Source organism: Strongyloides ratti, assembly GCF_001040885.1.
Source record: "Strongyloides ratti genome assembly S_ratti_ED321, chromosome : 1".
Taxonomy (NCBI): Eukaryota; Metazoa; Nematoda; class Chromadorea; order Rhabditida; family Strongyloididae; genus Strongyloides; species Strongyloides ratti.
Window position 1 is genome coordinate 4,029,960 of NC_037307.1, and position 16,205 is coordinate 4,046,164.

Sequence of the window (16,205 nt, forward strand, 5' to 3'; positions counted from 1 at the left end):
TTCAAAGTTATTTTAAAATTTTATTTCTTATAAATTTAATATTTATTGTAAAAGTAAAACAATTGTTTAGCGATAATGTTAAAATTTTGATATATCATTAATATGATTATTTTTTAAAACTTTTTCTTTAGGAATAAATGGAAGAATTCTTAGAATAGGAACTTTTTCTACAATTTTCATTGCCCAATTTGGCCAATAATAAACATCACGATTCATTTCTCCTAATTCATGTTTTAGTCCTCTTTCTCTTAAACCTCTTTGTTCCCTGGAAGCTCCAGGTACTGTATTATCAAGAATACATGCAGTTAAACCACCTATAAACATTTCTAATGTTAATAAAACTTGTAATACTTGATTTGCTATAGCATTATTTGTATTAATTTTATGCCTTCGAAAATATTCTGGTAGAGCAATTCCTGTCATAATTGAAAAACCAAGAATTGTCATATTTCTACTTAGTTGCATATCAACTTGTTGAAGATTTGATATAGCAACACCTGCTACCATAGCCATTGATGATGCTAAAACTCCACCAACTAAAGGATCAGGAATAGTTGATAAAACAGCTCCAACTTTAGTAAAAATTCCCAAAATAATTAAAATACATCCAGCAAAACACATAACATATCTACTTGCAACTCTTGTTACTCCCATAACACCAATATTTTCTGTATGTGTTGTAATTCCAGCTCCAGGCCCTAGTAATGATGAAAGGAATGATCCACAGGCTTCTGCAATTATTCCTCTATTAATAGCATGAGAAGGAGGAGGTCTTTCCTCAGAGACTCTTGCTGCTGCATGATAATCACCAATAGATTCAAAGACTGATGTCATTGCTGATACAATAAATCCTAATATTAATGCAGCATCAAATCTAGGTGGTCCATACATACCAGGATATGGAACTCTAACCCATGGTGATTTTTTTATAACAGCAATTGATGAATTTTTATCAGTTCTTGCTTCTGATTCAGGTGGTACTAAATTAGTTATTGTTAAAATTATACATGTCATCCAGGCAACAATAATTGCAATAAGATATGGATAATGTGAAAATATATTTGTTTTAACCATTTTTATTTTACCATTTTTAAAAGTTGGTAATTTAACATTAAAATTTGCTAGATATAATATTGTAATAAATAATGCTCCTGCCTGTACAATAGCTACCCAATGTTTTTCCATTCTATTTACAGTCATATTTACGGATGAAATTACTAAACATAACATTATAGATGCTATTGTTAATGGACCAATATATTTTGTTATTTTTCCAACCATTCCTGTTATACCAATAAAAAATGGTATCAATGATGATATCATTAATGAACCTAAAATATATGCCATTTTTTCATTTATAATATTTTCATCAACATTATCATTTATAGTTAAATTACATTGTTGTTTTTGTTTAAAATATGCTTCTATTGTTGGAACATAGGCAAATGCTACCCCTTGAAGTAATGCTAATCTTAAAAATATTTTAAAATTATAAATTTATAATATAAATATTATAAATATTACCTAAAACCAAAAGCAGATTGAATTATTGTTGATATACCAGAAGTAACAAATGTTGCTGAAATAAGTTTAACTCTAACTTCATTTAATTTATCACCAGGACATAAACTATCAGTTAATATAAATGGAATTGTTAGTAATGCACTCACACATACCATGACTTGTTGAAATCCAAAAAGGACTGTTAATGAAAATGATGGCATTTGATCCACCTTTATCATTTCTCTTTGTTTAACATTTTTTGATTCTTCATTTAAATCTACAGGAGTATGAAAATCAGACATTTTGAATAAAAAATAAATATTTATATATATTATAACAAAATATAAATAAAATTTATAATTATATAAAAAAATTTATATTAGTATAAAATTCTAAAATAATATATTGAATTAAATTAAACATTTAATCATCTATACATATTTTTATAATACCATTAACATATACCGCAAATTAATCTCAACGAATTAACGTATTTACACCCAAATATTTTATATTTTTTTTTTTAAACTTTAAAATAAAATATATATTTTTGTTTAATGGAATATAAAATATTATAAAATATAAAAATTATTGCTAAAAATGTAGTGAAAATAAAAATAGGTAAAAATCAAATAAAACAAATTGAAAAGGTTAAAATTTTCGTCATCTTATTTATAAAAGCCTGTTTTTGTGTTCTTCATCAACAAGCATTAAATAAATTATTGTTTTCATGATCAATAAAAATTTTTTTTTTTTATAATATAACTATAAATCAAAATTTTATTAATCAATGTATACAAAATACATTAATTAAATATTTATTCTAGGTAAAATAGTATTGTTATGGTAAAGTATTAAAGAATAAAATTATCAGATATGTCAAAATACTCTACGTCCAATACTGATTTTAATTAACATTTTATGGAACAAGTTTCTATTTATATTTATATAATGAAACATACTTAGAGAGAATAATGAAAACAATATACGTAATTAAAATAATTATGGTTATTTATAAAACAATATGTACTATTAACTTAAGTTAATTGATATTTACTATCATAAGGGAATATTAAAAGAAACTAAGTTATAAAAATTATTTTTTTTTTTTATAGTTTGATATTAATGATTCTAATAAAAGTGATTTAAAAAAAATGATATTTAAAAAAAAAAAAATACTAGATTTCTGAAATATTAAAGTACCATGAAAATAACATATTAATTGACAAAACATCATACATCAAAAAACTTTTGTTTTAAATTTTTTTATATTTTTTATAATATATTTTACATTTTGATTTTTAAATTATCAAAAGATTTAAAATTAATCATTTGACGGTAAAAAATTTCATCTATTAAAAAATATTTTGTAAAGAATTATGAAATACTATTGTTTAAAATTGGTTTATATCATTTTTTTTTAAAATAATGTCATTTGGTTTATTTTCAACATTATAAATTTATTGTTTTTATTTATACAATATATGTCAACTTTATATTTAGAAAAAAAAAAACAATTGTTTGTCAAGTTATTTTAAATATGTATTTTAAAGCTTTATAGTTGTTGAAAAATAAAGGATTTAATAAATTTTTTAAATATAAAAAAAAAAATAATGTGATTTCCTTTTTTTTTTAATTTAAAAGTATAAAACTCTATAATTGTTAATAAGATTAAATGATAAGAACAATTAAAAATATGAAAATTTTTATAAAAAAATAGATAATCAAGATATCAAATCAAAAGCCATTACAATTCAAAAAAATCTCTTATCATCATCCCATCCATCTGCCTCACAAACATTTCCATTGCCATTAAATCTCATCCCATTATAAATTTTGTTTAAAAACAGCCAAGCATGTTTAAACAGTAAAAAAATGATTTTTAAAGTAAACTGCACTAGATATGATCAAGGGATTCACAACGCCCGCTAGTAATTTTTTTTTTTTTATACACATGTTAACAAAAATCATAAATTTATCGTTTTAAAGCTATTCTTTTGTGTGCTGTCTGAACAGCTTTAAGTTTATTATTTTGATGTCCATTTATTGTTTCAATGCTTTCATATGGTGTATCTTTTGTTCCATGAAGCATAAGGGTAAAACGTTTAAGGACACCTTTATTATTATCAGCACCTTGAAAACGTACTATCAATTTCCATATACCACGTGGGTATTCTCCCCATGTATGTGTTGTCATAAATGGCCAATTAGTGAATCCATCTTTATTGTCAGCATCTTTAGGTCGTCTAGATAAAATCATTGTTCTTGTACCTGATGGTGATACTAAATACATTGTAATATCTCCTCTACGTGTTGAATTTAATGAAATAACAGCTTGAACATGTTCAAGATAATTTATTTCAGTACTGGTACCACGACAAGCTTCTGTATCAATTTCAAGAACAAGATTTCCAGTTGAAGGAATAACATGATTTCCATTAATTGTTCCTGCCTCACAATGATATCTTGGTGGGGCTGTTTTCCAAACTTTTGCTAATAATACCATTTCAGCAGCATCAAGTACACCAAATCCAAACAAATGATTATACTCAAGACCAACACCATTCATATACCATTCAAAATGAGAACAATTACCTTTTTTAAACAATTTAGAATGATTATCATCAATTCCAAGATCAGGTAATTCACGGCATCTTCCATCATACAAATAATTTCTTGATGATGTAAGAACAGTTAAATGTTGTAAATCTCTCCATGTTAAACCTGGGTTAGCTTCTAATGCTAATGCAAAAACTCCAGCTGCTTCAGGAGCTGCAGCACTTGTTCCAGAATGACTACGTGTACATCTTCCATATAAATCAGTCGTAGCAACACCAGTCTCAGGATTTCTTCCTCCATTAGAAAATGTTGATGCTAATGTTGAGGAACAACTTTCATCATAATGAGCATTTTCACCATTATTAATGGCGGAGTTAATTGAAATAGTCCACATACTAGCAGCATATCCGTCACAATTACAATCGTCATCTTCACCACCATCACCGGATGCCCAGACAAAAATACTTCCTAATCCATTTCTTCCTTCATTAACACCTTTTACGATTGCTCTCATTGTAGCATTTCTTGGTCCATCAACTGTCATTCCATTATCCTAAAAAAAAAAGAAATTAAAATTTAATATATAAAATATAAGAAATATATTTTTAATAATTAATTAAAATTCTAAAGAATTTTATATTTACAAAGTTTAATCTACTAAAGTAAATTATATTTGTTTTAAATTAATAAAATAAAATATTAACAATAAAATGCATGAAAAAAAATTAATTTATATTTTTAATTAAAATAGTTTATAAGATAAAATTTACATTACTACATATTTATATTAAAATAGAAGATACTAAAATTACTTATATATTAACTATCATAATAGTTACTTTTTTTTTTGTTAATACATACTAAATATATTTTAGTTTTTAAATTAAATTTTAAATAGAAAAAAAGAAATTTTTTTAACCATAGAAATAAAGATAAGTAGAAGTATTGTGATGTATTACAAGCTTATCTAGATACACCACTTTACGGTAAAAACTATTAAATAAAAAAAAAATATTATGTTAAAATATACATTTAAACATGATGAAATTTTATTTTTTTTTTTTTAATATGCTTTTAAAGTATAAAATAATATATTTATAAAGTTTTCTGTTTCACACATACATAAATGTCATTTTATAATATTACATTTGTCATTTGTTAATGTGTTGTAAAATTTAATAATTTCACAATGATGAGAAAAATATATATAAAAGAATTAGTATTATATTATTTTTTTTTTTTTTTTTTGACAAAAAATTAGAATTATATTTCTTAGATTTAGTCCCTTTTTGAAGACTAGATATATTACAAAAAAAAAAATAATAAAAAAAAAAACTTAATATAAAATTATCATAAATAATTTTATGTAACTATGTGATAAGATAATTCTATAAATATTTAAATTTTATAGAATAAATATACTTTTAAAAATAATGCAAATTTGATAGATGTGAAAAAAAATAATCAAATTTTAATCTCATTAAAAAAAAAGAAAAACTTACAAGTGGACCCCAACTTAAACTCATAATTGCTATCTTATTTGGTTCGTGTCCCATTGAGTTAGCTTCAATTAAATCAGTCATATATGGTTGGTCAAGCATTCGTATTCCAGCAATTTTACTATCATAGGCAATCCCAACACCACAAATACCATTATCACGTGCAGATGCTATTTCTCCAGCACATCTTGTTCCATGTGAATTAAACCAATCATCAGTATATCGTGGATAAGGAAATGGATCATTAGATGAGAAATCATAACTTGCTTCAGCATTAAAATTATTTTTTAAATCAGGATGTAAATAATCAACACCATCATCTAATATAGCAATTGTTATATTTTTTCCAGTATATCCTAATTTCCATGCTGCTTCAACATTTAAATCAAGTCCTTTTTTACCACCTCCTTGTCCTTTATTTTTTATATACCATTGATAGGGGTAAAGTGGATCTGTTGGTGAGTCTATATCATTAAAATCCAATTGTTCTTCAATTTTTTGTTCAAGTGGTCGGTATCCTCTTTTAGCTCTTCGGTATCCAGTCAATTGTTCTACATGAACAACATCATCATCATGATGTAATTTAGCATGATGACCAATAGATCTTCGTGTTCGTGCATGAGAAAGAGCTGGTTGAACAAAATGAAATTCTGTGTCTGATCCAAGAACCTTAAAAATATATTATTAATATTATATTTATAAATAATTTATGAAGAAAAAAAAATTAATTTTAAAAGAAAAATGATATATAATATTTTTTTTATTTAATCATTTAACAATATATTATTTTAATATATTGTAAATATAAAAAAAATATTATTGTATATATTTAATGATAATCTTTGGTCTATTAAAAATATAAAAAAAAACACATACCGGTCCTCTATTAATAAATCTATGTCTCTTAGCTACTTTATGAGCATGCTCAATTCCTGGTTTTTTCATATGAACATAAAAATGGTTGGTATAAATTTCGGATATTGCTTCTAATGAAACCAACAGATAGAAAATTCCAAGAATGGCGACCAATGTGCTACATTTGATTAACCTAACACATGGTTTCATAATTCTAAAAAAAAAAAAAAAAAAATCTTATAATTTATCTTTAAAATATTTAGATATAAAAAATTTATATACGTTATTAAATATAAGGAATTTTAACAAAAATGAATATCTCTATTTTAGCAAAGACAAACATGATAAGACGGAATGTCTTTGACATGAATATGCCGTCGTCAAAACATGTTGAATGAAAGAATATTTATTTATTTTTATGTATATTTAAAATTAAAGTACATATATATAGAGAAATAGAGTGTTGAAAAATTCTGTTCTATGGCACAAATAATTTTTGTTATCATGGAGAGACAGATATGGTTAAGCTGATATAAGAGCAAACGACTGAAATTAAATGACGTTTCTATATTATTTGTTAATGTAAGTATCATATTGATGGTGAAGTAAAAAGAAAAACATTATGCCTCTAAAAGTTAAGATAAAAAAAGCATTGATTTTGAATTAGAAGAGATTAGCCTTAATTTAAAATGTCTGTTATATTTTAAATAATTTAAAAAGATTCTAATTATAATATAAAAGGATTTTAATACATAATAATAATAACCGATAAGATAAAATATGGTCTGTAAAAATAATATATCGTAATAATTATAATTTAGAAAAAAATAAATAAATTTTAATTAAAGTTTTCCTTTAAACAGTTTTATAATTTATTTTTAAAAAAAAAAATTGTTTATATGTATACAACTAAATGTTAGAATAAAAGATAAAACTATATCCAGTAAAAATAAGGGTTAAAATAAAAATGTATATTTAATATTGAAGCTTAAATAATGTATACATAGAATATATCACAAAACTTTATTAAATTCATCTACAACAAACTACTTTTTTTTTTTTTAAAATAAGTTATATTTTTTTTTGTCATACATTTAAAATTTAACTTTTGAAGAAATAAATATCGAACAATAAATATAATTGTATAAGTTTTTATAATATATTATTATGTCAAAATTTATTTTTTTTTTATAAATATAAAGAAATAATGTAAAATGCAATTTAGAATGAATTAATTATTTTAAAAAGCCTAAAGAATTTACAATGTAAAAAGATAAAATAAAAAAAAAATAATTTTTATATACAAAATAAACATTAAAAAAAATGTTTTTTTTTTTATTTTTACATTAATATTAGATAAACAAATTGAGATCTTTAAAATTATATTATTTAAATGAGATCAATTAAACAATAACAGAATTTTCAAGTGCCTCATCATCATCACTGATATGGTGTACTGATAGTGTATAAGAATTTTCTGATTTTATACTTCTATTATAAATAGATGATGTTTTTAATTTACCACTTGGATTTGCAAACAATTTTGGATGAGTGAAAGACACCGCTATACTGGCATGTGCTATCTTTTCATTACCCAGCCCATCAAAACCTAATACTTTTATAATTTTTTGGCGTATTGTGGTTGAAAATATTATAAGTAATATTGGATTGACTGCAGAATTGGCAGCAAATAATATTAATACTGTCCATGTTGCCCATTTACCTTCACCTGTACCTAATGTTATAACTATTTGACCAATAATAAATACTATAGTATTAAATAAACATGGAAATATTAATCTTGCCTCAATATTTGAATGATGAATATTTGTATTTAAAACAACATTACGATAATTTTTTACTTGTTTTAATGTTGTTTTATGTCTTTCAAATATACTAACATGTTTATGTCGTAATAAAAGTATTATACCATAAGTATAAAAAAATATTGGAATAATTACCATTAATATATGAAATGTAATAAAAAAAAATGATTGTCCTTCTGTAAGATATTTAATAAAATTTTCAGATAACATTCCATAATGTGATGGTTCAAAATAAAAAACTACATACCATGGTTGAAAATGTGTTAATAAAACCTAAAAAAAAAGATAAAAAAATTTTTTAAATATTATTATATTAAAAAATAATGTATATTACTTGAATAAAAGCAAAAACATAACAACATAAACAAATACTATATGATAAAATTCTTTTTTGAATTCTGAAAGTATTTGGAAATCGAATGGCTGCAAAACGTGACCATGCAACAACCATATAATGGTAACACATTGAAAACCATACCCAATCAAGATACATCTGAACCCAATGCCTCATATTATGTGTTATAATTTCTGATTTTAATAATATTGTAATTCCTGGCCAAATAGAATAATTAAATAAAAGTAAAATATCTGCAATTGAGGCAGAAAATAAAAATCGAAACCCGATGATATCCTAAAATATTTTTAATTTTTTTTTGTATAAATAATTTATAATAAAAAAATTTACCTTATCACTTTTAAACATAACATAACTAACTAATGAATAAAGAATTATAAAAAATAAACCAAATATTAGGAGAAAAGATCCTGCAAAAATATCATCTATATGAAGTGGTTCAGAATACCATAATAGTGTTTCATTATCCATTCCTAAAAAAAAAAAGAAAAAAAAAATTTTTTTTTTAATCAAAATATATGTATGTAGATTTTAGTTAAATAAAACTTATTTCAATTTTGACAAATTTTTTACCATTAAAATAATTCCACAATGTATTATTAATGCAATTCTTTGTGATGATAGATGAATACATAATAAAGTATAATAAATTAACAAAATATTATTATCAAAGTTCTCAGGGTTGTGAAAATGGCCCCAAAAAATCTGTGAGTGGTGAATAAGTAAATATAAATACTTAAATAAACATCTATTTTATGTTATCATTTATAGACTAAGGTTCATTTTTAAAAATGTTGAAATGAAGATTAAGATATAATAAAAGACCAACTAGAGATATAACATTATATATAAGAAATTGTGTTATTTTATATTAAATTACACAATTGTTATAGGAAATTTATATATAAAATAAAAACAAAAAAAGTTAATCGTATTACTCAAATAAACTTATAATAACAAATTATTATTATGACTAAGTGAATATTAATATCTATAAAACCTAATTATGCTCTTTTCTTATTAAAAAAAAACTTTTGTTTACAATTTTATAGATATATATTACAATAAAAAATAATAAACATATTATATAATAATTAGGATTAACTTCTACAAAACTTAATCCATTTTTTTTTTTTGAAAAAACTTTGTTTATAATTTTAAAAATACACTTTTAGAATGATAAAATATTAAAAATATACAAAATAAGTAAAGATCTTTTGATGTAAAGGAAGGATTACAATTAAATGTTATTGATATAAAAAATTATTAATAAAATGGTTTATAAAGCATTTAAAAACCATAACACCTTTAATCCAATATTTGCAACCTGTTTAACATATAAAATTAATCTTTCAACTAATAAATAATAATAAAATTATTATAATTTAAAAATGAATTTTTATGTAAAAATAATTTATGTATAATTATTATTACTTTATTATAAAAAAAAAATAATGATTCTTTATATATAATATGTCAATCATATAAAACTTTTAACATGCCATTGTAATGATAAAAAAATATCATCAACAGAAAAAAAATTAAAATTCTTATCAAACTAAAAAAAATTAACCAACTTTTTTTTATCAATATAAGTATGATATTGATAACAATATATCATGCGCAAAAATAAATTAAATTTGTTATTCATAAGGTAGACACTACTGATAATAAATTATTTCACCTGGAAACATTAAACTTTTATTTATTTTATAAAATAGAAAAAAAATATTTGATTGAGGTTTTAAAAGATTATGATTAGTTTGTAACAAGCAGGAAATATGAAAAATGATATATAAATAATAATACATATTGGAGATAAAATATTATCTGATGTCATTTTTATTCTTAGAAAATTGATCACAAGTTTGTAAATATATAAAATTTTAAAATAATTGTGACAATCAAATAATGATTTTTATAAATATTAGTATGTCTAAAAAATTTATTGCTTTTTTTTTTATAAATTTTAAAAGTAAGAAACTTAATTTATATATAATTTAAGATTGATTCTAGGAATAATTATTTTTGACAGAAAAAATTTTTTTTAATAATTATATTTTTTTTTAATAATATTAGATAAAGTAATTTAAAATATTTAAAATATGTAAAATTATAAATATAATAATAATAAATAATAATATAAAAATATTTTATATATAAATATAAAAATAATTTTTTAAAAAAAAAAAAAAAAGTTTTTGGGAATAATAAATATAATAAAGAAATGTATAATTTTTATATACACCAAATTAGTATAAAGAAAATATTCAAAAGAATTAAAAATTATTTAAAAGGGTATTAAATTATATATAAAGCTTGCGTTTGGTATACATGAAAATGTCAAAAGCGAAACTTCTTGACAGATATGCCTAAGAATATACATGCTTTAAAAAGTCATTTGAAAGAAAATATTTTTTGTGGTACATGATGTTTTAAATTTCTTTTATTACATATATTTTCTATTTTCTATTAAGTTTTATTATTATTATTTCGTTTTATAAATTTTTTTTTTTTCAAAAAACATGAGTTGAAAGATTAATAATATAAATGATATATAATACATTTTTTATAATCTTAATCCTCTATTAAAATTAAAAATTTTTATATTTTTATATGATTATTTTATGATGGAAAGTTAAACTTTGTGATGGGATGAAAGATTAATAATGAATCTAATATATATTTTATTATATTCTTATAAATTATTTTTATTTAGATAAATATTAAGAGATAAATTAAAAAAAATAATAAAAATATTATTATTTAAAAGATTAAAAAAAAAAATTAATAAAAAATATATATATTTACAAATTATGACAATTATTTACATATCAAATATTTTTTTTTTAATATAAAAATTATTTAAAATTAAGATTATAAATATTTTATATATATATATATTTTTGACATTATTTTGATGGGTAACTTCAATGAACATCAATGAATATAAACAATTAATTATCATTATTATTAATTTTTTTACTATACCATTCAAAAAATATTTTTAAATTCATTAAAGTTAATGGTAAATAAAGAAGTGAATGAAGTAAACCAAATGATATTACTAAGAAAATACACTTGAAGCATGTCTCAACAATATATGTTTTTATAGTTGCTAACACTGAAATACCTAATAATACTGCTAATGATGATTGTAAAATTGGCCAACCTATATGTGATAGAGAAAGTGATAATTGTTTGTATGGGTAATAAAAACGATTACTATATTCAGGTGTTATATTTTTTTGATGGGATAACCTTTTTTCTAACACCTCTTTTTTTCTTAACTCTCCTTCTGCTTCAACAAAGGCAAATGTTGCATGGGCTGCGAAATCAACACTAAAACCTACACTCATAGCAATAGCAATCATACTTGTGGCATCTAAACGAACATTCCAATAACTCATAAATCCTAAAACACCAAAACCAATACTAGCAATAGTTATAGGTATAGCAATACAACATGAAATAGATGGTATAAATAAAAGTGATATTAACATCATAACAACAATTGATATATAAATATCTTGCATTGTTTGATCCCATATTATTGAAAATTGATCAGATAATACCCATAATGGTGACCATGATATAGGTTTAAATAATTCATTAAATAAAATATTTTTTGTTTTTAAAAATTTTCTTATTTTATTGCAACAAAATGTAATATCACCTGGTTCATTAAGTTTTGTTGAATTTAAATGTATAGAAAACCTAAAACTTTGAATCATACCATTATTATTAATATTTGATATATTATTATTAAAAATAACATCGTATTTATATTTTTCATTTTCCATAAAGAATCCTTTTAAATTTCTTTCAAAAGTTTTATTATTTTTTATTACACTTTCCCAAATTTCAGGGGCTCCGAAGCCAAGTTTAGAAAAGTATTCTTTATATCCATAATACCAGAGATCAATTTTTTCACCAGAATTAATACATTCATCATTATGTAAAGTATAAATAAAATTATCAAAAAGTTCTCTTTCATTTTTAATCCAAAATTTTGGTGCTCTTAAAATAGCAACTTCAATTTTTGATTCATCAAAAATAAAATATTTTTTCTTTAAATCAAAAAATGCTTTTACTGGTGAGTCAGAATTTAATAATGAGGACACCTCAAATCCTATTGACAAATGATAATTAATTCCTGTAACTGTTAAATATATATAAAATAAATATGAAACAAAGGCTAATATTTGTATTGATGGTTTTGATATAAATGGTGCATAATAATCTCCAAAAAATGTTGAATACCACATATTTTTTTTGTTATCGCTAATGATTGTTGAATTATAACCGGTATTAAAAATTTTCTTTACAAAACTTGATATATTATTTTCTTTTTTTATATCATTAATTGTATCAATATTTTCTTTTGGATTTATATTTTTCCATAATAAGAAACAATTTTTTTCTTCTTCTTCTTTTTTTCCTAAAAATCCTAATATACTAATGTAGACTGTTAATGAGTATATCCATATAAAAAAAACAGCAATTGCAGAGTAGTAACAAAAATATTTAACTGCTAACAACTCTGCCAAACTTCCAATTAAAAATGCCAAACTATCAGTTAATGATGTTATAGTTATTGATAAGCCTGCTTTTAATAATGTTTCTTCTAATCTTTTATCATATCTTAATTTTCTTGATGAGTCATGCCAACTTGAAAGTAATAAAAATGAATCATCTATTCCAATAGTTAATGATAAAAATGGCATTACAACACAAATATCAGAAAATGGAATATTAAAAAATAAAAGAATACCTATAGAAGTTATTATTGCCATTAATGTATATAATATTGCAATTAATGATAAATAAGGTTTTGATGCTCTAAAATCAATCACAAAAATATTTGATAAAAATGTTTTTTCATTCTTAGATATTGATATTTTGATAATTGTAAATGTACATAATATACTAAATATAATAAGAATTGTTATAGTTATTGAAAATTTTGGAGTAATTCTTTTATTTGCTTCATCTAACTCTTCATCAATTGAATCAGAATGAAAATGGTTAATTTTTATTCTTTTAAAAGGGAAATTTTTCATGTGAATTAATTTAATTATTTCTTTAGCAAAATGTGATGATAATGTATTAACATCAATTGATGTACCATTAATTGTAATATACTCTGTTTGATCATTACGAAATTGATATACCAAAAGGAATGTTTTGGCAGATTTTACAATTTTTGTAATTTTACCTGTTGTTTTATCAATAACATCTTCCAATTCCACTCCACCTAATGTTTTTGATATGTCAATACTTTCTGTACTAAATTGTGTCTGAAAAACTGGATATGAAACATTCATAATTTTTTGATGTGATTTTGAATAAATATCAGCCAACAATCGTGCATGAGAATTTGTAAAACACCTATTTTGATAATGAAGGCAGACAGATGAATAAGTATAAGGTAACTTTGTTATCATTTTACTTTTAATTTTTTCAATACTATTATTTTTAAAATTATTATCATAAGATAATTTTGATGTTCTTGTTATAGGATAATAAACTGTTGCATTTGAAATCCAATCAATAAATTGTATAAATTCTTTAATAACTTTTGGTTGAAGAATATTATCATTTAACAATTCATTACTTTCAATAATAAAATATAAATTTTTTCGTAACATTATATCTTTACCTAAAAATAATAATTATTAATAATTTTAAATAAAAAATTTTAAAAAATACCAGGATAAAAATATTTATCATTTCTTAACCAAATATTTCTAAAAACATTTTCTTCCACCAGGCATGGAGCACTAACAGGTATGTATAATTTTTGGACACCTCTCATTATTTTAAAATTTACAAAAATACTATATGAACAAATTAATGTAAATATAATAGGAATAATTATAAATGGTAATGGATATAAAATAACTATTTTAGAATACCAAATAAAAAATTTTGAAAATGTTTTTTCTAATGGAAATATATAATTAAAAATATTAATAAAAATATTTTTTATATTTTTATTTTTTGTTATATTATTTATAGGTAAATTATTTTTTTTCCAATAAAATGGTTTTGTATCATTTTTAGATAAATTAGAAATACTTAAATTATTATTAGTAACATCATTAATATTAAACATTGAATGTTCCATGATTTTATAAAAATGAAAAATATATTATTGTTAAATCCTTTATATATCATCATTTGCTTAACTCAAAAATCTTACATTTAATATTTCTTTTATAAATAAAATTAAATCAAAACTGGACAAAATTACTTTACAATTAAATTTTATTAGTATTGCCTATGTAAAAGATTTACTTAATCTTATCCTTCAATTTTTCTTTGCTTTTACTGGTTAAATATTATAATAATTCATGACCATGATCTCAATTAAATTAAAAGTGTATATACAAGACTTTTTTGCCCACTTTTATCTTTAATAATAGATACTTCACATAATTTAGTAAATGTTTCCATAAATTAGAAATATTTTTAGATAATTTAATGTTTTCAAGGAGTTACCTGTCTATATATAAATACTCTAAAAGTAGATGATTGAATAATTTTATTGTAAATTAGATAAATACAATAGCCAATTTTTATCAATTTTAATGAGGTTTTTTTTTAATTAAAGTTAAATTTGACCGCAAAAAAAATATATATATATATATATATTTGAATAACATATTAATTTATTTTTAATAAAAAAAAATAATAATAAGGTAAACATTGAATTAAAAAAAAATAAATGATGTAATTTGATTTTTTTTTAAAAATATTGTTAAACATAAACTAAAGAAAAAAAAATTTCAATAACATAAAATAAATTTTAAAAGTATTTATTTTTCATTAATTAATAAAATAATTACAAAACTTTCCAAAGAGATATAAACAATAGAAAAGATTTCTTTATAGTTTTATATTAAAAATATCGTTTAAAGTATGATTTGAAGTTTAAATATTTATTTACTTTCACATTCTTAAATTCTATTTGAAGAAACTTGTCATCACCTCACATTTGCTTTTCGATCTTAACTTTCTCTAATAATGTTAAAGTTAATAAACATAATTTTTTCAATGCATCTCTTTAGTATATATATAGTTTACTTTACAGTCAGAGTATCTTACTCAAAACATTTTATTTCATTTATTATAATTATGGTATGTATTTTCTACAATAAATGCTATATATTTCTATTAAATAATAAGCATTATGATTAAAAGACTCTTTTAAAATATTTTTGCTTATTAAATAATATTTTCACTTTTTGACATTTATTATAAAGCTAGTTATTAATAATAATATAAATTTTATTAATTTATAATATGAATTTCAATGAAACAGTAAAGCTAATGATAAATAAAATAGTTTTATTTAATGATTAATTTAATTTCTAAAGATATCAATATAGTAAACTATTATGAATATTAAAATTTTTTCTATAAAAATATTTTTTATTAAAAAAAGATCTAAAATACTTATAGATATATATACTTTTTTTTCAAGAATACATTACTATTATAATTTAAAAAAATTTTTAAAATTATTCAATATTAAAAGATTAAAAATATGTATAATATTTGTATAGTTAAAATTTTTTTAAAAACATTTATTGATAGATTTTA

The 16,205-nt window shown here is 21.2% G+C and overlaps 4 protein-coding genes across 4 annotated transcripts; all 4 read right to left on the reverse strand.

Moving 5' to 3' along the window:
- Positions 1–78: 78 nt before the first annotated feature.
- SRAE_1000131200 (Xanthine/uracil/vitamin C permease family-containing protein) lies at positions 79–1,805 on the reverse strand (the record flags this gene model as incomplete). Its single annotated transcript, XM_024648250.1, has 3 exons — positions 79–1,331; positions 1,398–1,471; positions 1,525–1,805. 3 exons carry the CDS (start codon positions 1,803–1,805, stop codon positions 79–81), a joined length of 1,608 nt encoding a protein of 535 aa, XP_024502248.1.
- A 1,673-nt stretch (positions 1,806–3,478) lies between these two features.
- On the reverse strand, positions 3,479–6,626 carry SRAE_1000131300 (Amontillado; the record flags this gene model as incomplete). The annotated part of the gene is made up of 3 exons (XM_024648253.1): positions 3,479–4,615; positions 5,565–6,230; positions 6,438–6,626. The coding sequence occupies 3 exons, from the start codon at positions 6,624–6,626 to the stop codon at positions 3,479–3,481; spliced, it is 1,992 nt and encodes a 663-aa protein (XP_024502249.1).
- A 1,193-nt stretch (positions 6,627–7,819) lies between these two features.
- SRAE_1000131400 (Hypothetical protein) lies at positions 7,820–9,231 on the reverse strand (the record flags this gene model as incomplete). Its single annotated transcript, XM_024648254.1, has 4 exons — positions 7,820–8,515; positions 8,577–8,873; positions 8,928–9,070; positions 9,171–9,231. 4 exons carry the CDS (start codon positions 9,229–9,231, stop codon positions 7,820–7,822), a joined length of 1,197 nt encoding a protein of 398 aa, XP_024502250.1.
- A 2,323-nt stretch (positions 9,232–11,554) lies between these two features.
- On the reverse strand, positions 11,555–14,415 carry SRAE_1000131500 (Sterol-sensing domain and Patched family-containing protein; the record flags this gene model as incomplete). Its single annotated transcript, XM_024648255.1, has 2 exons — positions 11,555–14,259; positions 14,310–14,415. The coding sequence occupies 2 exons, from the start codon at positions 14,413–14,415 to the stop codon at positions 11,555–11,557; spliced, it is 2,811 nt and encodes a 936-aa protein (XP_024502251.1).
- Positions 14,416–16,205: the final 1,790 nt, after the last annotated feature.